Here is a 23972-nt window from a genome sequence, read left to right on the forward strand (position 1 = left end):
GTATACCTCCTTTATGTTATGTTATGTTTCTTTTTTTATTTTTATTTTTTATATGTAATCCTAATGTTCTTTAATTTCATTGATAAGAATGTTAACTTCAATGTTTCATATTGCATGATGCGTAGGAATAATTTGGAAAATATATGTGAATTGTTGTTTCTAATGTATTAATATATAATTTTGGAAATAAAAAAAATAAAATAAAAAAAGAGTCCCCCTGAAAAGATGAGTCCCACCTTAAGACCCAAGCGATCCGATTGGTTCAAAGCTAGTTTTATGGGTAAACGCTTAGTGCCTGGTTACAAATTAGAGAAAATCAGTTTATTATAAGAGACGAACGTTATAAGGAGTCATTAATGTATTTTAACTTATATGTTTTATATATAACCAAAGCTGTAGATTGTAAATTTAAACATTTCTCGTTCTTATTGTTTTTTAGTTAGCTTACATAGTAGCATAGCATTTATCCGCGGCAAACGTCAGAATGACTAGCCGAGTTAAGGCTGTTCCAGGCGGGCTAGATGTGCTGCTGATCCCTGGTTCTGACAACTCCGAAAACGTCAGAACAATGTTTTAAAAAGGCGCAATCTTTATAAATAAACCACAGATTTGAACTTTAAACAACTATATTCTCGACTTAAAAACTCTTACAATTACATTTCATGACACAATAACAGTAATAAAATTTCGCGGACTTTCTCCTCTGCTGTTGACGCAACCTACTATGAAAAGCGCTAACTAATCAAGACAATCCTCATATCTATCAATTCCTCATGCAAAGACGAAGAGAAAATGGGGTAGATTGTGTCTGTAGGATGTATTGTTCAGATTCTATGTAGGTTTAAAGTTTTCATTTTCCGCAGCCAAAAATCAAGCACGGACACAAAAGATGATACAAAAAATCACATATGGGACAAAAATTTGCGCGGGGAACATCAAAATTCCTTTTCTAGACACCTTAAGGATTACAAAAAACTAGGTTAAAAAAATATATCTTTCGGGTGCAGGTGAACCCCCCCTTCCTACCCTACTAATATGTGTAATTGAGGGCACAGTTCAGACGGAATAAAAAGATAAGTTGTCTCTCGCCATTGACTACCACACATATTTTTTTCCGAAATAAGGTCCAATGAGCCGGAAGCGGAGGGGCGGGACTTAGGCTCTCTATGGATCGAGACCAGAAGTTCCCGACCAAAAAATGTTGTGGGCGGAGTTCGGGCTGGCATCCAGGCAAGGTCAAGACAATCTCCTGAACTCCAAACTGTATGTCAGAATGGGAAAGAAAGGGGATTTAAGCAATTTTGAGCATTGCATTTTTCAAAATATCTTCTTTTTTGTTCAGCACAAGAAATAAATTAATACAGGTTTGGAACAACATTACAGTGAATAAATGATGACAGATTTTTTTTATTTTGGGGTCAACTATCCCTTTAAGAACAAGCGGCTGCATTTTTATTATTAGGGATACTGTCACTTTAACCCTCAGGTGCTCTTCGTTTCGGAGTCACACTTGTTATCTTCCCGGTCAAAAGTGACCGGACAGCTAAAAATGAAACTTTCTCCATCCCAGTAAAACCAAAGCAATTTATTTTTGTTCTATAATATTTATTCTTTTTAATTGAGTATTTTGAGACAATTTAATTGAATTTATTATTTATGCAATATTTATGGTTTATTTTTGCCATTGAAAAATATATATATTTTTCTATATATATATTATTTTTTTCAAAAAAATATTAATGCAGTATTTTAGTTTAATATAGAGTCTAGGCCTTCAGAAAAAAAATATTTTTTGAAGAAAATTAGCACCATCTGGTTACAGTATAGAGAAAAAGCGTAAAATCATGGTGTAACCACTAGATGACATGTACAGCTCTCTATGGAGAAGCATGTGAATTCCCCAGCTGTTTATGAACACATTTTTTGGGGGGATTTGTGGATTTGTATATATAGTTGAAACAATCTCAAAAACTATTTCTTATAAAAAAATTACAAAAACCAAATATTCACAATTTTTTTTTCTTTTTTTTTTTTACAATTTCCCATTCATTTCCTATGGGGTCATTTTTGACCAAAGACCACAAGTGTGACTATTTTTTTTTAAGACCACTTAGCATGCTCAGATCATGACCTCAATTTTTTTATGTGTTCACATACATAATGCCACAAAGGTCACCAAGTTTCGTAACATCGCGATGAAGCTGTGATTTTTAAAAATTCAAAACATACTTTTTGTAATCAAAATTTATTGGTGTGTATGTGTATAAAAGTGTGTTTGTATGTGTGTGTGTGTGTGTGTGGGGGGGTGTGTCTGTTTTGCACTCTAGATGTTGTAGAGTGTCACCCCTTTCTTGCGGTGTACTTTTTTTTTTTTTAGAATTGTGGCCGATATGTAGATTGTACATACACAAATTCAGAGAAATTTTTTTTTTTTGTCAATTTCCCATTCATTTCCTTATGGGTCGTCATTTTTGACAGAAGACCAAAAGTGTGACTCATTTTTTTACGACCACTTAAATTGCTCGAATCATGACCTCATGACCTTGTGTGTTCACATACCCAATGCCATAAAAGTCACCAAGTTTCGTAATTTTCTGAAGAAGCTGTGATTTTTAAATATTCAAAAAAACAGATTTCTTTAATCACAATTTATTGGTGTTTTTGTGTATAAAAGTGTGTGTGTATGTGTGTGTGTAGGGGTGGGTATGTCTGTTTTGCAACTCTTGATGTTTTACAGTGTCACCCCTTCAATGCTGAGCACTTTTTTTCTGCATCGTGGCCGATTTGTAGATTGTACACACAAAAATTCTCAAAGTTTTTGTGTTTTTGTCAATTTCCCATTCATTTCCTATGGTCGGTCATTTTTGACCGAAGAGCACAAGTGTGACTATTTTTTTTACGACCACTTAGCATGCTCGGATCATGACCTCAATTTTTTTGTGTGTTCACATACCCAATGGAATAAAAGTCACCAAGTTTCGTAACATTCCGATGAAGCTGTGATTTTTAACATTTCAAAACATAAATTTTTTCGGTAAGAAATGACCGAAGAGCACCTGAGGGTTAATAATCCTTTAGGTGAGTGTGTACAGCCCTTGTTTTTCCCTTGTTCCTTGTCATTGAAAAATCATGTAATACTTTGTCACGTTATAGATCAGGTGTCAAACTCCACTATTTGAGGGCCACTTTTCTACTGCACATAATCTATCATCAAGCAATTATCAACACAAGACTTCCAAAAAGCACAACAAAACTTTTATTATGTATTAATAAACAGTTCATCCATATTGTTTTAAGACAAGACAGTTCATATCTTACAAAGGAACAAAGATTTGGAATGAGCAGCCCATGTTGGCTCACTGGTGTCCCATCCTGAAGAGGCCACAGATCCGCCACATATACAGAGAGAACAGGGGAAACTCATCTGCCAGAGTGAACGTTTTAGTTTCCAGGTCGATCACAAGGTCCTGATTTACATTACAATTAGTGTTCTGTGCAAGTTGTTCCAGTAGCCAGAACACATAGAAGGAATTCTGATAGTGGATCCAGTCCATCGGATGCTGCCGCTCCTCTCTGGACCTCTGCGCGAGACAAATCCCTACCATTATTGAGCCATTATATACAGCACGCACATCTATGACAGCATCATTGTTTATCAAGCCAGATTACTATGGTCGCATAATGATTTTACATAATTTATGTAAAAAAATTTTACATAAATTGTATATAAATTAAAATCCACCCACACTGAGTTTAATTGATTGAAATATGTATACTCCTAATGATACTACTTTTACAAACGAGTAATTTATATCCAGTAACTTGTGTTTCAGACCAAATTTGGCCAGTTAGCCAAAACTGACAAAACTTTAGTTTTGTCTGTCCACAGATATCATGCAGTGCTTAACATAAGTGAACACACCCATGCTAAAGTTGATTAAAAAGAGGAATAAAAAAAATCATCTATTGTAAATTGATCTTAATGCCTTAATTTAAAAAAAATAGACAAACAACCTTTCAGGACACCAATTTTCTTTGTGAATGAATAATGTATTGTAAATAAATAAATGTTCTTCCTTAAAATATAGTCAAGACACCCCTGTGTTGAATTCCCTTAGAGGCAGGCAGATTTTTGTTTTTAAAGGCCAGGTGTTTCATTCAGGATACTAATGCATCCTGATAAAGTTCCCCTGGCCTTTGGAATTAAAATAGCCCCACATCATCACATACCCTTCACCATACCTAGATATTGGCATGGTTTTATTTCAGTTAGCCTAATAGCTAGCATGATTTGCATGGGGAGATGATCTTATGGAAAGTACCCCCCTAAAAAAAATCCCATATCCACTGACGGATCCACTGATAGACAGCTGCTTTCAAACGCTTTCAAATCTTCAATTTGAGCTGATTGATGTTTCCAGCATTTTGCACTACTTTTGTGTTTTAGAACGTTTCAAAGTTTAAAACAACACATTTTTTTTTAAACGATTTCATTAAAGATGTGTGTTTAACAAGTGAAACTCGAAAAATTAGAATATAGTGCAAAAGTTCATGTATTTCAGTAATCAAAATTAAAAGGTGAAACTAATATATTTAGTATAACTATATACATTAGCATGATTATACTTTTCAGAGGGCCGACATTTCTGTATTTAAAATCCTTTTTTTTTTTGTATTAATTTCAAGTAATATTCAAATTTTCTGAGATTTTAAATTTGGGGTTTTCATAATCTGTAAGCCATAATCATCAAAATTTTAGAATAACTTTTGCTCGATATTCAAATTTTTTAATATATATATATATATATATATATATATATATATATACTGTATCTCAAATATTATAAAAGATAATAATTATTTGTCCTATTAACAAAATACAATATACTGTTAATATACTTTTCAATTCAATCAAATGTTCAAGATTTTTTTTCATTTTTTTAAGTTTTGTTCAATTTATCTCAATTTATAAAAATTGATCATAAAAATCATATATTTTTTATATATGTATAATGTAATTTATATTTTCAAAAAATTTAAAAAGTGTTCTATCAAATGATACTTACCTTTTGACTCTCCTTGTTATAGTTGAAGTTATTTAGTCTTTACTTTTGTGTGTGTCACTCAGAAAAAACAACTTAATTCTTAAGGGGTTGAAACACTGAACTTTTCCACTAACAAACAAGTCCCTAAATAGAAAGAATTTTTTTTATATATCTATACGTGTAGTGTGGTGTAACTTACCTCACAGGTTTCCCATAGCTGCTGTGCTAGCTGAAGGATCTCAGACATCAGGAGTTGAATAAATGGAGTTCTCAGGACACAACTTCCTCCCAGAGCCAGCAGACACTCTGACAGCACTTCATGGACTGAGAACTAACAGCAGAATGAGACCACATCAGACTGATTTGTCTCTCTCTAGATCAGGGGTAGGCAACATCAATCCTGGTGAGCCACTGTCCAGCAGAGTTTAGCCCCAACCTTGGACCTCACATGCTGCCAGCTAGCAGGGAACTTTCTTAGAACATTGGCTAACATTGCCTATTTGGTTAATGTTTTAAAGAAATGTTCAAAGAATGTTTTTAGGGTGTTTTCTCATTTTAAATATTTTTTCTATAAGGTTAAATGTTAACTAAGATATAACGTTTTAACTGTAATATTTTGAGGATGTTTTGGGAAAATTAAAAGATTATACAATGTTCCATAATAACAAAGGAGGAACATTATCAAATCAATGTTCGCAAAATGCTGAAGCAAAAGCAAGCAAAAGCATTATGACACCTGATAATAACAAGCAGAATCACTGAAGGAGAAAATCACAAATTGTAAGCCACCATTATGGAGATCAGGGTTTGCTTTTGTTGGGATCTTGACCCTTATGCTTTCACTTTGTATTTTGTTTGTCTGCTGTTATTGATTTATAACATTCAAATGGACAAAGAAAACTGTGATCTAAGAGTCTTGGTTATGTTTTGACATAATTATGCTGTGATCTGAAAAATGAAACTTATTCAGATGATTTGGTTTAACTTTATAGCAATAGTTTAGTGGTTCTACAGCATATGATAATCACTATTTTTCTTATAATCTGAAACATTTAATAAAAAATATTCTGATCAAATCACTTTCATGTTTATTTAGAAACACAGACATCAATAATCATCATGCATCTCAACCATGGTGACAATAATAATCCCTGTTGCCACCAATCAAAAGTTATTAATGGCTCCCATCATGCTTTGCAGTATGAATAAATTATGATGTGAATTGTCTATGTAAATTACTTTTCCTAATTAAATATTCTGCTGGTCACCATAGTTGAGATGCATTGACTGAATCTTGAGGTCTGTGTGTGCCTAAAAGAAAGATTTAAAAACAAAACAAAAAAAAAACAACTTTTAAGAAATCCATTATATTATATCTAAAATTCTGGATATTTATGCAGAATCTCAGTTATCCTTTAACCAACATTATACACCACAGACATAAATTTCAAATGATAAATGTCATAATATAACCAACACCTTTAGATCACTTTTTTCTTAGTTCATTTGGCAGTTATAACTCAAATAGAACAGTCAAACAAAATCTAAAGTTAATAATATAAGTGTCAAGAGCCCAACTAAAGCAAACACTGATCTCCATAAGGGTGGCTTACAATTTTAGATTTTCTCCTTCAGTGATTCTGCTTGTTATCATCAGGTGTCTTCAATAATGCTCAATCATCATTCAATTAATCACTTAATTATCTCATTAACTTTTATCGCTGGAGTTTTTGCTGTGTTGCCTTTCTAGGAGAACATTCTGGGAACCAAAATAAAACTACCCGCTGAAAATATTATTAGAACTTTGTGGTATGTTCCCAGAACGTTTTTAGAACAAAATATTTCTAGCTGGGATGACTTTACAATAGGAAGAATCGCAGACAACTCTGTCTAGCACCCAAGCTACGTTTCAAAATAAACACAGTGAGATGTGACAATGTGACGAGGAAACAACACGACACCACACGTGCAAGACCGGAGTTCACACATGAGACTTGTTTCTTTTTCGTCCCAGTTGTGATACAGCTCAGATGAAACGTCAAACAAACACGGGTGCTCCTGCCAAGTTTCTACAAATTTTTCTTAGATTTCTTGGGTCCTACTAGACCGAGAAGAAACCTTTTTCTGAAGCAATGCCTTGCATGTTGATATGTGATCTATAAATCCTCCCCGAACTCCCCGCTGCTCTGTATATGTTGCTCTCTCAATGACTGTCGGTAATCGCCGATGTAGTTTTCCCAGTACAGACGACACCGTTGTCAAAACGATCCCTATTCACACGGGTCCACGAAAACGACTAAAAACGCCGCATTCTGCTGCCAGGCCATTAGATGGTGAAGAAACACTACAGATGGAATACATAATACGCATGTGCATGATATCATCATCTTTAGAAATTCACATTTTGTTATTTACACGGAGACCTTTTAAAAACTTGCAAAAGTAAACGCAAACACAAAAGTTTGCATTTCCATGCGCCTAAAACGTTGTTGTCGTGTAAATGAATGGCTAAAAAGTTTTACGTTTTTAGTTGAAAACGGTGTCATGTAAACAGCCCCAAGGAACGACATTGCCTACCCTTGCACTAGATGATACACTAATAAAACTGATCCAGAACACACCTCCAGATCATGACAGAAAAAATAAAGAAATAAACAGACTTGAATTACTGATTATGATTCATGAGGAAATTAAACTTTAGAATCATGAAAAAGCTGCTGGAAAAAACTGTGCAAAACTTTTGATTAGAGCCCGACCGATAAAGCATTTGGAAGGCCGAAACGATTCAAATATTTGTTGGATTTAAAGGGGGGGTTGACTGCGATTTCACTTTTTTCATTTTAAATAGTGTGTAATGTTGCTGTTGGTGCATGAACAGTAAAGTTGCAGCGCTGAAAGTTCAGTGTAAGCAGAGATATCGTCTTTTAAAAATCAGGAAGTATAATTGCCTACAAAAACGACTGGATTGGGACTACAGCTGGGTTATGGTACGTCACTAACCCACCAATTTGCATCAACCACCCCCTCCGGAATAAGAAGAAAGGGCATGGCCATATTTCAGCAGCTCCAGCTCGTCGAGTGTGTTGTGTTCACCCAGCTGTCAGGTCTTATGTGTTAGAGCTTCCCACGGACGCTGTACTTCGTCAACAATGGATACAATTTATGTTTGATTATGTTCCTGAAAATGACGATCGTAATCTAGCTCTCTGTGCTACACATTTTACGGAAGACAGCTTCCAGAATCTCCACGAGTTCAACACCAGATTCAACAAGAAACTGTAAACATGAAGCAGTTCCGACTTTAAAACCAGAGGCAGCAGTTGTTGGGTCACAACCTGTAAGTAGGCTAAGACTTCATCATTTTAAATGTATTTGCATGTATAATTCCAGACGTAGCCTTGTGTTTTAGTTTTTTTCAAATGCCAGCGCTGGCTTTATTGTGTCTACAACAAACGCGTACAAACATGAATTTTGTATAAGTGCTAATGTTGTAAATGTATTTTTCATGTATATATGTTTTATGACGTTATTTTCGATTTGATCAAAAACGTAAACTTGCCACCGCTGTTTGAGTATAACATTAGTAGCTATTGTTGCCAGTCAGATGCTATTGTGTAAAACAAACGTGTAAAGTTAAAAAATGTAGCAAATTATCATTCAGAAACGTTTATTAAGAGCCGTATGTGGTGTGGTTCTGTTTGACTCGCTTCATCGCGGCTTTCTCGGTCTGATTCTGCCTCAAACTGATACCGCAGTTCGACGCATATTTACATCTGGACCGGAGCTCATGACGTGCCCGTAAAGGTAATGGGCGTTAACTTTCCGGAGAACGTGAGCGACAGTTTAGCCAATCACAACACACCGGACCAAGCTAACCAATCTGAGCCCATAGCGTGTTTCTGAGGGAGTGTTTTCATAGACTCAGGAAGTCAACCGCTCATTCGAGGACAGAGGAGAGCGCGGCTGACGATAAACGTGAAGTTTGTGAAAAATAAGACTTTTTAAAAACGAAAAACCACGAATACATGTTATATTGCACCCCATAAATACAATCATGCAAAGAAAAAAAGCAGTCAACCCCCCCTTTAAAATCTGATATTCCGATATATCGGCCGATATTATTATTATTTTTTTATTTCAAAAATGTGCAAAAAAACATTAACAGATTTCCCTAACATTAGTTATTTGTAGTTATTTATGAGTTTTAACTAAAATAATATGATAATGCATTTTAAAAAGAAACTTGTTTCTATTGTCACAACAGAACAGAGGAACATCAAAATATATTAAAGTTCTGATAAATAAAATAATTAGTCCCTACATTGCCTTATATGCTACCTTATAATTACAATGTCAGCTTGCTTATCCCTTAACCTGCACTTTTTAAATTCTTTCCATCAAGCTACAAACCATTTTCAATCATCAGTTGCTGCCTGCCTTCTAAAACCTACTATTTAGCGATTCGAATCTAAATCCATTACACAGCGACAGTCTGCAACACACAGATGGCGTTGTTGGATTTCAAACACGTGTAAAAGAAAAGCTAACTTTTATGCACAAGTTACGTTTGATACTTTTTCTCTATGTCTAAATGTTCAGGATGTGTGGCGCGTTATACACGAGTGTTGCCAACAGGTACGGTGTAGTAGAGTGCCCTCTGGTGGGCAAACTTTACAACTCCAACACTCATGACATGGTTGAAGCGTGATTCGTTTGTTTTTATTTTATTTTTGAAATATTCATTTATCGGCCATTATAACTGCCGATACCGATATTTTAGAAAATGCCTAATATCGGCCGATAATATCGGCCTGCCGATATATCGGTCTGGCTCTACTTTTGATACTAATAGGCTCCAGTCTTATACCAGAGACCAGGCCATACTGAATCTGTGTCCAAAGAAATGATGAATGCCCATCATCACAAAGTTGTCATAGTATGAAGAAAGAAAGAAGAAAGAAAGACATGGACATCTTGGATGACATGGGAGTGAGTAAATTATCAGCAAAAGTTTTCTTTAAAATGAACTACTCTTTTAATGCTTGGGAACTCGGAGATGACAGATCGATTATGAGGTGTTTTTTTCCTTGAGAACTTTCTAGTAGCCATTATCCAATAGGGCTGATGTGAAACATTTCAAAAAAGGGGGTTGTCGATAGGTTGAATCATGAATCCAGATTCGACTCCTTTTTGATTAAATTATCTTTTACGTCTGGTTCTGAGTTCTGAAAGAGATTGAAGATTGTCACAGATAATTTTAATGGGAAACCAGGCTCCCCACGTATGTTCAAGATCAGACAGCAGATAGTCTGGATGATGAGATAATTCGATTGACAGCCAGGAAATATTAGCAGACAAATAATTTTATATGGAGTGGGCAAAAAAACGACAATGCAGCCTAGTGGATTTTCCTATGTTGAAATTGTTGCAGGCTTGTCTGCCAGATGAAAACGCTGAATTATCTCTTGTGACGTTGCCAGAGTGAACTGCATGTTCAGTGGTTGATTTTATGGCTGGTTCTGGGCATGGAGGGAGTAAAGGATTAATCAGCGGACAAGAAATAGTGGAAGGAGCGAGCGATCTGAAGACAGCGCAGGAAATATTCCAACATCCCGAGAAGACCCTGTTGTGAAGATCAGAATCTGGTTCGTGTGCGACTGAAATTTTTCCTAGGTTGCACCGGTGCACCCCAATGTCCTCGCATTCGCTGCCTCTCCGCGAACAAAGCACTTGTTCTCCTTTGACTGAACTCACACTCGTGATCGTGGTCTAAACCAGTGGTTCCCAAAGTGGGTGCCGCAGAATCTCAGCTTTATTTTCCTATGTAAACAGCCTAAACTAACCATCGTACCATATAATAACCTTTTACACCATATTTTAAAATAGTAATATCAAAACACCAACATATGAATGTCCAAACGAAAATGAATAAGCGGAAAAAAATCCAATTATTTCATACATTTAAAGTTTAAATGTTTATTTACCCCTAACTGGACTGTTGTCACGAGGAATCGTTCCGCTCGCTAAGCCTGTTTGTAATGGGCTCAATTTTATATTTCACGCAGATTGACAGAACAGGACAAATGGATACATTTATAGGTTTAAACAAAAGAAAAGCAGAAATGTCACAGCCCAGAAGACTGACGGTCTTTTTTATAAAAAAATAATAAAATAATGACAGTCTCTCTTTAGGCTACTATACTTAACATAAATACCTGTTTTTTTTAAACATAAAACAGAAGACCGTCAATTTCTTGACTTCACTTAATATGTGTTTTTCTAAAACATAAAACAAAAGACAATCTTTCTTGACCTGACTCGCGATCACTTCAGTATGGCTAGTGAATGCGCCAGAGAGAAATGCACATTTCACACGGATTACATAAGCAGAGAATTGTCTGTTTTCTTTCTTTTTGAATTGTTCTGTTTAAAAGTAGACATTTCGAGCTTTCTATAGATATATTTCTCTGGTGTATGAGGCAAGACCTACCTTATAAGCTGTGTTTCGGTTAATTTATGCCTCGACGAGCTCCACGCCGGCGCCGTGTCGTGATTATCTATTGTCCGTTAAATACCGTATTTAGGCTACTTCTTTATTAAATCCATACAATTGGTCGATTAAACATTTATTAAAATTAAGATAAAATTAATACAAAAACAAAATTCACCTTAATGAAAGGCTTTATGCTTTATGTTTGATGTGAAAGTTTTAAAGCAGTCCTTCAGAGGCGCTTTCAGAGTGGTCAAGTCCGTAACGGGGAACTTTCATGTAACATTATTTATCCCTCATAAATACATACACGAAAAATAAGACAAAATTAATATTTTATGTTCTGTGGAGATGAGCCAACCCTTCTTTCCAGTGGGTAGTATTACTTTTTACACTTTTGCCACCTAAAAGTAAAAGTTTTTTTGTGCGTCTATATGCATAACGGATGTGTGTTTCCCTTAAATATAAACTCGTGTGGAGTGATATTTTTCAAATGTCTAAAGGGGGCATGGATAAGACGTTTCAATATACTGATATTAAATGCATTTTCTGAGAATTTACATTTCAAGTTTGTTTGTTTTTTTTTACCTCAAATGTCAAGTCAAGTTTTGTGATGTAGGTCTACATATTTTATAATGTTAACTTAAAATAATACTATAGTAATTTAAAGATGTGGTAGCATTAGATTTGGACAGGAAGGATGACTCTGGGAGTTGGAAGGGGGTGTGTCGGATTTTGCCTTCTCACACACATTTCTGTTTCATATACTGTAGCATGTCAGACAGCCATCATTTCTACTAAAGAAAATGACAAAAATAGTAACGCACATTAAATTGGATGTAACTTTAATCGGATTACTGGTTTGGAAATAGTAACGCGTTAGATTACTTGTTACTGAAAAAAGTGTTCAGACTAGAGTTACGCATTACTAAGTAACGCGTTACCGGCATTACTAATTGTATATAGGCCTATGTATGTAGGCTACATATGTTCGTTTAGTTTAATTAGGTTGGGCTGCCGTGGAAACAAAAAATAACTACAAAGGGGTGCCTTGCTTTCAAAAAGTCCAAACGGCAGCGCACTGAGACGCGCCTCTGATCGTTTTGCTCACAAGATCCAGTGAGAAGCGCTTGAGTTCAGCGAAGAACACAAATGTCAAGTTTAAACCAGTTTAAAGGCAGATGAAACACCGCTGACAAAAAGGAGAAACACTGCGTGCAACGATCCAGTCAGAATCTGAATTGATACTGAATCCATTTAGCTTCCCATGGATTTACTGTAAGGTTAGCCTGGTAATATTAACTGCACCATGAAATGTGGGATATACATACTGAATTGTATAACATTATTAGTGTAGACAATGTATTATGACTAATGGAATATAACACTTACAGTATTTTATAATGTATTTAACTGTTAAGTTATTGTTTTTCATACAAAAACTACAGAAATCATAAAGTTATGCCATGATAGTGAGGAGCTAAGTAATAGGCTATGCCTGGTTTTATCTGTGGTTATCATGATCTAAATGCATGATACTGGATGACCAATGATTAATTTGAATACAACTCAAACAGTCAGAATATTACTTTTTACCAAATAAAAATGTGGTTGTTACATAAAAAAACAAACAAACAGATGTTACTGTTTTTGTAAATGAACATAAATTTAAAGAGTAGTTTAAAAACACATTTAACACTCTGGTTTATACAACTTTCACTTAGTAGCAAAAATCTAACTTGAAAAAATAAAGATTTGACATATATCGTGATAATTACCGATATCGACTGAATATCGTGATAATTTTTTTTGGCCATATCGCCCAGCCCTAATTTATAATGGTTTTTATTTTTTTATATAAACAGTTAAACGATAGTTTAGGGCGAATGTGAGTGTACAGTAGCGGTAGTAGTACAGTACTACGGGAAAACTCAATGGGAAATCTCGTCACACCCCTAGCTACTTACTACCTTGTATGTAGCATTTTAATATGTTGTGTTTGTGTATGGCTGCTACCTCGGCCAGGTCTCTCTTGTAAAAGAGATTTTTGATCTCAATGAGACTTCCTGGTAAAATAATTAAATTAAATTCATTAAAAAGCCTCTCTCTTACCGCATTGTGTTGCTGGTTGGTTAGTAGTAGGCTGATCATCTCCTTCAGCAGATTTTCCACTTTGCTAAAATGTTGCACTGAACACCCATGACGAGTTCCTCCTCGACTCAGGGTCTGCGCCACCACCTGTGTGGCATGATGCAGCTGCTCTGGGTGGAGTAGAGGCTGTCCAACCTGTGCCTGCCTGAAAACCTCCACCACCGAATCCAGCAGCTGCACCACTGAATCCCAGACCACGTCACCATCACGACACAGAGGAGACTCACAAACTCTGTGCAAGCCACTCAGGCACTGTAGGAACTGCATGTGTTTTAACAGCCTTTGGTCCTGGCGCCACTGCCTATCCTGGAGGGGAAAGTTCTGACTGTTTGGAGGGGTCGGAGGCAAACACGGTCCCTTAGCAATGTTACTATGTGTCTGCGAGCTGTTATCAGTGTCACAGCCAGAGTCACCTTTTAACTGCTGCGGGTCATCCTGAGAGAGTACTTTGGCAATCTCTTGACCTGTGAAAACAAAACACAGCATATTTACATTTATTCTTTATCCAAAGCGACTTACAATTGCTATATATGTCAGAGGTCGCACGCCTCTGGAGCAACTAGGGGTTAAAGGATTAGTTCACTTTTCAAAAAACTTTTGCTGATAATTTACTCACCCCCATGTCATCCAAGATGTCCATGTCATTCTTTCTTCAGTCGAAAAGAAATGAAGGTTTTTGATGAAAACGTTCCAGGATTTTTCTCCATATAATGGACTTCAATGGGAACCAAACGGTTCAAGTTCCAAAAGAAACTTTCAGTACAAACTGCAAACTTGTTCAAAGGGCTTTAAATGATTCCAGACGATAAATAAGGGTCTTATCAAGCGAAACGATCGCTCATCTTTTTTAAAAAATAACAAAGTTTAAGTTTTATAAGATCAAACACTCGCCTTGCTCTGTTCTGTGGTGCATGTTCGTGACTCTCCTGTTCGAACTCGTTCAACAAAATGAACAAATCTTTTTTCCGAATCAATTCGTTTGTTTCTTCGCCGAATGAACCAAATGACTCGGAAAAAGATTTGTTCATTTTGATGAACGAGTTCGAACAGGAGTGCGTCACAGAGCAAGGCGAGCGTTTGAGCTTATAAAACTTAAACTTTGTTATTTATTTATAAAACGAGGGATCGTTTCGCTTGATAAGACTCTTATTCATCGTCTGGAATCGTTTTAAGCCCTTTGAACAAGTTTGCAGTTTGTACTTAAAAGTTTCTTTTGGAACTTGAACCGTTTGGTTCCCACTGAAGTCCATTATATGGAGAAAAATCCTGGAATGTTTTCATCAAAAACCTAAATTTCTTTTCAACTGAGGAAAGAAAGACATGGACATCCTGGATGACATGGGGGTGAGTCAATTATCAGCAAAAGTTTTTTCAAAAGTGAACTACTCCTTTAAGTGTCTTGCTTAGGGACATATTGGTGTCTCACAGTGGATTCGAACCTGGGTCTCTCACACCAAAATCGTGTGTCTTATAAATAAAAAATAATAATCATCATAACCTATGACAAAAATGCTATTATAAACTAGATTAGTGGGTAACTCGGCTAGAAAAATCACAAGTGCACAATAATTGTATAAAATCTGAACATTTATTGAAAAAAAAAAGAGACAATAAGTGTCTACTATAAAATTAAGACATTTTTTAAATATATAGCACAGCTGTTTAATGAGGCAGCAATTATGATTGATAGGACAGAACAAAAAAGGTTATTAATAATCTGTCATTGCGCAAAAGTATTATGATTGAAAAGTTAAAAGCACAAAGGAAAGACATATCAATGCATAGTGTATTAGACAGTATCTATCTATGCAATAGTTTATTGAGCCTTTTCTTTTAACAGTTTTAAAGTTTACTTTGCATGTGTGAAGAACAAGTGGAGGCTAAAGTGCTCACCACCAGTGTTGTGATCCAAGTTAAAGAGATAATTCACCTCTAGAAAGATGAATGTGTATTTAATGCCTAGTTCACACTACATGATTTTAAAATGTCGGGCTGAACTGTGCGGTTCACACTACATGACTTGCTCTCAGTGAAATCAGGAGTGTTCAAGTTTTTAGCTGTTCACACCACACAACACAACGTGATTGATCCACAACAGGAGGTAACTCACTACACGAGTTGACGACGCACTACATAGAGAGTCAACCACGATCGGATGATAAGAGCAAATCATTTGTGACATAATGAGAGCTGTTTCAGTACTATGGTACGGTCTAAATCCTGAAAATAATTGAATAAATAAACAACTCTGTCACCCAACAATTCTATCTTGTCTACAAACCACGTTTTGTCATGAAAAACCAGCAATAAAACGAACCAGAAATGACGCGAAACAGCACGAGTGAAGAGAACACAACACGTGAATATGTACGTCAGACAGAAACTAGTGCTGCACACTGTGCAACGATCTGCTCTGAGAAAAAAATGCAAAAAAATAAATAAAATAAATATAAAAAGTAAGATTTACCTGGTGTCCTCAACCCATGCGTTGCTATGATTGGCTGTACTCATGACTTCACTGAGGTTGAGGATATCTATATCGCGACGGCTCTGGATATCTAGCAGGCTAGATATTTTTCTGGGCTCGGCGACGCGTCTGCGAGCGTTTTCGCTGCGTTGTTGGCTCTTTCATACTAACAGATTGGCAAGCGTTGATCGCCCGCTAATCCCCCGCGATTTGCACGCGATAAAACCCTGACCTGTCGGCGAGCTCAACGATTTGCAAATCGAGCATAAATCGGGCTTAAAATCCTGTAGTGTGAACTTGGCTTAAAATGCAGTGTTTCCCCGACAATGTATTTAGCAGCGGTGCAGTGCCGCCCGCCACTGGATTGTCAGCGCCGCTGCAAAATCTCCACATGAGATTTTGCACGTGTGCTGTCTTTGTCATACATCATGGCACACCACACACTATAAGAGCGAAACGGTTAAATCTAGGATTTTTTGTCCTCATGTGTGTGGTCGATCACATTTTGAAAATCTTATAAGATGTAAAAAAAATCTACTCAAAAGCTTTTTTTTAACTGTCAGATGAAGGTTTCTGTTATATTGAAAGAAACATTTCATCCTTTTTCCATTCATCGTGTTAAAATATTAAAACATCCACTGACCTATGATATTATGTCTGATTTACCTAAGAACAAAGGGTAGAGAATTAAGGAATTTAGGAACTGGATTGTTCATAATAACCCTAACCCAGGAAAAAAAGAATACATTTTATCATTTACCTTTACTGAACACCATTATTAAATACTAATTGAAGACTTTACACTGTTGTTGGATATATCAAATTAAAATAGCATCCTTTGGTTTTTAATGCGTCTTACGGATTTGACACAAATTAAAGGAGTAGTTCACTTTAAAAAAAAAACTTTTGCTGATAATTTACTCACCCCCATGTCATCCAAGATGTCCACGAAATTAAGGTTTTTGATGAAAACATTCCAGGATTTTCTCCATAAAATGGACTTCATTGGGAATGGGAACCAAACGGTTCAACGTCCAAATGAGAGTTTCAGTGCAGCTTCAAAGGGCTTTAAACGACACTAGATGATGAATAAGGGTCTTATCTAGGACCCTTCGAGTCATGACTCGAAATAAGATTTGTTCGTTTTGATGAACAAATTTGAACAGGAGGGTCTCGAACGCTCATAACAGAACAGAGCAAGGCGAGCATTTGAGCTTACAAAACTTAAAACTTTGTTATTTATTTATTAAATGAGCGATCGTTTCGCTAGATAAGACCTTTATTCATCGTCTGGTGTCGTTTAAAGCCCTTTGAAGCTGCACTGAATCTCTCATTTGGACCTTGAACCGTTTGGTTCCCATTGAAGTCCATTACATGGAGAAAATCCTGGAATGTTTTCATCAAAAACCTTAATTTCTTTTCGACTGAAGAAAGAATGACATGGACATCTTGGATGACATGGGGGTGAATAAATTATCATCAAAAGTTTTTCTTTAAAGTGAACTACTCCTTTAAGTTATGAAGTCAATAAACGAAAATTTTAAAACATATATATATATATATATATATATATATATATATATATATAAGACTATATATATATTAGGGCTGTCAAACGATTAATCGCGATTAATCGCATCCAAAATAAAAGTTTGTGTTTACTTTATATATATGGGTGCACTGTGTATAATTATTTTATATATATAAATACACACACATGCTTGTATATATTTAAGAAATATTTACATGTATATACTGTTTATACATTTATATATAATTTATATTATATATAAATATAAATAATATTTTTTTCTTAAATATACAAGCATGTGTGTGTATTTATATATATACAAAATAATTATACACAGTGCACCCACATATATTATTTATTTTGGATGTGATTAATCGTGATTAATCGTTTGACAGCCCTAATATATATATATATATATATATATATATATATATATATATATATAAAACACAACAAATGTGGACAGAAGAGCATACGGCCAGTATACGGAGTCGAGGCGAGTCGAGTCGAGCTGGTACTGGTAATGGAAAAGCTCCATAAGTTGCAGTATAAAATAAGTTGCAACAATATGTTGTAAATATATTTTAGGGAATATGCTATTCATTATAGGAAAATCCATAAACTCTCCATGATTTTTTCCAGGTCTTAAACAGATGGATATGAAACCCTACCTTGGCCTGGCTCAGTGTTGCTCCTCGTCTTGAACATTAAGCGGGTGAGCAGCAGCTCTTGTCTGAGATGCAGCAGATCGTCATGAAGACCTTGAGCTTTAGACCTCCAACCTTCATCCTGCAGTCGGAGTCGATCAGCCAGAGATTCGGCGAACTGTCTGGCTCCTCCTGATGGTCTGGACTTAATAACAGCCACGGCCACGGCCAGCCTGGAGACCCTTATGTACCAACTCATCGCTCCTACAGAGATAATGCTACAGTTCACCTTAAGAAAGAACTAGTCAACTTCTAACATCACATGATCCAGACTGGATACAAGAAACAAACACACACTCAAAAAAAAATTTCACCACTGTGAGATTTCCTGAATCTGCTTTTGTTCCCAAAAAAATGTAATTTGTGCAATAAAAAATGCTGGGAGCTGGAGTCCGCGGATGCATATTGAACTTTTGTTATTTCAACGAAAATCATCAAGTACACACAAAAATATTTATGTTTCCATTCAGCAATGAGGTATTAGGCCTATATTTATCCAAGAAAGTAAAAATTCAACTACTTTTTTTTCAGCATGGACACACTCCTTGCAATACCTTACAAAAAAAGTATGTGAAAAGGGACGCATCTAAAATTGTGTAGTGTAAGTTAAGTGTCTTCTCACTCAGAAGCATATAGGGGCGTGAAAGATGCCCTCTAAAAGGCAATTCTACAAAAAAATTCTAAACCCATTATAAATGTTTCAACTGTATTGCTAAAACATATTATAAAGACTGTGAACTGTGAAGTACTGACATACGGAGTTGGACCGTTAAACAGTTTTTCACCATTGATATTTTCCGGATTTTTTGGGCGGGCTCAATGACACACTGGAGCCCCCGAGCTCGTGGACACTTTGAAAATAATTTTTGGTATGTTTTAGTTTACCTCAAGGGCATCCAAGATGTAGGTGTCTTTGTTTCCGCAGTAGTTAAAATTTTTGATATTTTTAGGTCAAACCGTTCTTGTCTGTCAGTCATATAATGGAGGTCTATGGTCACCACCTCAAAGAGCATGCGCAGAGAAGTCCAAATTAAACATGATTTAATGACTCGTAAATGTACACATTGATGGTCTAAGACACGAAACGAGCAGTTTGTGTGAGAAAACTAACAGTATATTGTTTTTACCTCTTGTAACCACAGCCACGTCTAAGTGATCTGAAGGCACAGACGCTTTGTTCTGCGCAAGCACTGGAAAGCGCCGGTGAGCTCTCGAGCTATATCGAAATTGTCTTCCATTGCAATTTCCTGTATATCTACATATGTTTAGATATTCACAGTGAAAGGTAACACTTCCGAAATCTTTGTGTAAACAATGAGTGACGTACACGTGCGAGAGATCACTTCCGGCGCTTGCGCAGACTGAAGCGCCCGCACCCTCTAATCACTTGGAAGTGGCTTGGTTACAAGAGGTAAAAACAGTATAAATACTGTTCGTTTTCTCACACAAACCGCTTGTTTCGTGTCTTAGGCCATCAATGTGTACTTACATTTGCCAATCATTAAGTCTTATTTGGCCTTCTCTGTGCATGCTCTTTGAGGTGAAGACCAGACCTCCATTATATGACTGACAGACAAGAACGGTTTGACCTAAAAATATCACAAATTGAAACTACTGCGGAAACAAAGACACCTACATCTTGGATGCTCTTGAGGTAAACTAAAACATACCAAAAATTAATTTCAAAGTGAACTCAATCTCAATAAAAAAAAAAACAAAAAAAAACTATATATATAAATATATATATATATATATAATTATATATTTTTTATTTGTAAACACCAATGGCAGACATCGTTGAGGACTGGACCCTAGGCAGTCCATTCATTACAGAGCTGTTTCCACACAAATGTCAATGCACTGAGGCATCATAATAATCTAATGTCAGCACAACGCCACAGCTGCAATCAAATCATGTCTACACTCTCGAAATATTGTCAGACAGGCAAAATTAATGACTATAAAATGTTAAAACAATTTTAGGTTGTCCAGTTTAACCGATGTGGGATGGGATCACTGATCGGATGGTAGCAACATGCTTTTTGATTTGACTAACGTTAGCTAATAATCATTAAAAAAAAACTTCATAGCAGTTTTGTCTTAGTAATTTACTGTGCTGTCACAGTATGTTTTTGTAAGCGTTATCAGCCTTTGATACAATGAAATCGTTAGCTTTATCGTGATTAAGTTACAAATACAATCTGAGTGATTTTACCTTGGCGACATGAGGCTGTCTCCTCCATTCTTCTCCAAATATTAGGATGTCAATCTGAGACTATATACTCATTTAAATAAATATCACATAAACGTCGAATAAACGTAATTTCCTCGAAAATCCATTGATAAATCTCTAATCGAGCGTTAGCAGTCAACGCTACACAGGATAACCACGCCCACTCTAATGCATATTCATTCAAATGTAGAATACGGCCAAATAATTGGCCAGGCACGTTGGATCGAAGCACATTTTCTGTAGTTTGTCAGTGTATTGTCCAGCAACAGTACCCGTTTGTTTTTTCGGCATCGAGAGCAGATGTTGAGCTGAGCCCTGTGGGATTTAAACTAAACCTACAAACTTTTAGTAAACAATTCAGGCCTAAAAACTGCTAGACTACTCAAGAACAGTAACGTGTTGTTATGCAGAAACCCACGACTAGACGGCGCTGTTTCTCCTGTTTGACTGTCTTTAGACCGGTGAGGATTACTATACATTCATTCAAAGCCTTCGTATGCTGAAGCTTATGTAGTACATTCAAATATAGAAACAACATGTAGGCTAACTATAACAACATGTAACTGATGTTATATTTTCATATACATTCATATTTGAATGTGCGTGCACTAACAATGTTGTGTTATTTACTCTAATGTTAGGGTGAAAGACAGGCAGGCAGTTATAGGGAACAATATCACTGTGCTGGTTCTCTTTCTCTGAACATTTTCAGTAGATTTAAATATGCAAAACAACTTTTGACAGAAAATGAATGGTTATTATGCATCTAAATTCATTCATGGACTATACACGCCGTGGAGGTGGACAATGGGCTTCTAGAACTGCATATAAATAACTTATTGTTGCAGAATATTCAAACATTTGGTAACTCTTTATAATAATGCTAATAGTTAAACCTTAAACAATTAATTCACCAATTAAAAAGCATTAATAGACATTAAAAAGTAGGTTATTCATACAGATACAGCTATAAATGCTTTATTCTTGATTTAAACATATCTAGAGTATAATTGATGTGTTTAATAATTGTATTTCCATACTTTATCATGATCAATTTATCATTTCTAAATGAAGAATTGCATTATTTACAAAGCAGTTATTTATTTATGAGTTGTCAGTGGTGCATAAGATCACTTAGAAAGTGTAAGGAATGATTAATAAACTATTTCATATTTCACTATTTCAGGTTATAAAATATTTAGTAGTCAGTTTTGTGAGCTCATCTAAAGTGAGGACTATTTATGCCTCGTAAGGAGATTTAAAGCCTCGGTTATCTTCTAAACAGAAAAAGGAAACAAACACAACACAGTGATACAGAACATATAAATATTTATTTCACGATGCAAAAAAATAAAACTGTACGCTTGACATAAAATTAAAAATAAAAATCTGCAATGTTATAGAATATAAAATAGCTTATTTTGTTGATTTTTTGTGTAAATGTTTTGCTTTTTGTTAATTATGTTGCATATTTGGTTTCTTTTATTATTATTTTTTTTACTTTTTATGGTATTGAAGTTTATTTTTCAATTTTCATTTTATATCAAATGTACAGTATCGTAAATTTCATCTAGTGGAAGCATTTGGTTCAGCACCCAAACAAAATCTCACTAAAAGCTCATTAATTAAGATTTTTAAGATTATGACTTTTATTTTTTCACAGTCTTAGGGTAAAACGTGTTTTGGATAATATATATTTCATATACAATTTAATGTGGTGTTTTTATGCATTTTTCATCATCGCAACCCTAATTCTAATTGCTTCTTCTATAACTTTTTTTTTTTTTTTTTTTACTTCAACTTCAGCAATAATCTGCCAAACATTCAATATTTACAACAGAACATTTGGGACATTTTATTTTCAGGTCAATGCTCAAAAAGGTTAACAGGTAATAAATGGAATAAAACTATTCCATTAAAAATATATATACCTTAAAATAAAAATACAAAATATATAAAATAAATAAATAAATAAACATTATCTCACATCACACTAAAATATAGTACACTGATTTTTTTGAAAAAAACAATAAAAATAAAAATTCAGTGTTTTTTTTACCTCCACATGAAATATGAAAGCAAGTGTTATTTATTTTAAAGAGAGATAGCAGAAGCACACAATTTTGCTTAGTGCTGACAATGAAGACATTTGTACTGTGGAACTTTGTGGTTGTAAAACTTTAATGGAACATGTTCATAATTAATGTCACGAAGTAAACCAGTTGAAAATGTAATTCCATGTACAAATTTGGACTGAATATATTATATGGCTAACTCAATGGCTGCTGAAAAAAGGGTTTGGCATCATAAAAATGGAAAGAAAAGTTATTTATAAACAGTACTAAAAATTCACTCTTGCTGGTTGCATTAGTGAAAAGAATCGGCCTAAGCAAGGGATTCCAAATTTGTTAAAAGGTATAGTGGATATACTACGCACAATTGTATCTTGAAGGACTCTCAAGTGGATTGAACAATAAAGCATTCGCCAGACGGTGATCCGCTCTCCAGTCATCAAAACAAGACAGTTCAATCGGATCAGACCTCCTTACAAAAGCCCTTTATCAGGAATTCTGTTTACATAGTAGGGTTAAATCAACAGACAGATTATTTTGTTTGTCAGACAGTTGCAAGGAATCTGTAGTTTTATTTATGCCGTCTATTATTGGGGTTATGACAGGGCTGTAGATTACAGATTTAATACATTTTAATTTATTTTAATAGCCAATTAAAGTCAGTGTAACCTGGAGTCACGTAGACATCCGATGACGCAACGTCTCTGTCGTCATTTGAAGTGTTCTTGGAAAATGCTCTCCAGTCTGCGCCTCTGATGAAGGAGATGAATGATTATGTTCTAATACAATGCAAATTGTTATACAAACTGACCTGACAATTATCAAATGTGCACATTTACACAAACAGCATAGTTGATTAGACGTGAGGTGGACTGACATTAGTGAATTAGCATGCAATTCATCTGATGCCAAGGCTTTGCTATTTATAGACCAAGCCTTTAGACCGTCAATATCAGTAATTACTTCTAACTTTCCTCCACTTATCCTTATCACAGGGGTCACAGTTTAAAGGCAGTCAGACTCAACAAGCTTTAACGGCCATTACAGGTGATCCCGAGAACGGACATCCATTTTCGAGAAAGGACGCCCTCGCAAGTGTATCAATCATTCGCAGCTCATGAGGCATGCACTGTTACTTCATGATTGATCTGACAGATGCTTGAATGGAAAAGCCATTCAAGGCGAGTAATTGGATGAGATGGGCCACGGGTAAAGCAGGATTATGTCTGAGCATCAGATAATCAGATTATTCCAGAAACAGATCTTGCTTTTTTAA

The 23972-nt window shown here is 35.4% G+C and overlaps 1 protein-coding gene across 1 annotated transcript; it reads right to left on the reverse strand.

Moving 5' to 3' along the window:
- Nucleotides 1–3245: 3245 nt before the first annotated feature.
- mei4 (meiosis-specific, MEI4 homolog (S. cerevisiae)) lies at nucleotides 3246–21000 on the reverse strand. The gene is made up of 5 exons (XM_039671542.2): nucleotides 20607–21000; nucleotides 18356–18595; nucleotides 13648–14150; nucleotides 5245–5376; nucleotides 3246–3581 (listed from the first exon to the last, which is right to left on the reverse strand). The coding sequence occupies exons 1-5, from the start codon at nucleotides 20632–20634 to the stop codon at nucleotides 3357–3359; spliced, it is 1128 nt and encodes a 375-aa protein (XP_039527476.2). The 5' UTR covers nucleotides 20635–21000; the 3' UTR covers nucleotides 3246–3356.
- Nucleotides 21001–23972: the final 2972 nt, after the last annotated feature.

The sequence above is a fragment of the Pimephales promelas genome, chromosome 13 (genome assembly GCF_988280905.1).
Source record: "Pimephales promelas chromosome 13, fPimPro1.hap1.1, whole genome shotgun sequence".
NCBI lineage: Eukaryota > Metazoa > Chordata > Actinopteri > Cypriniformes > Leuciscidae > Pimephales > Pimephales promelas.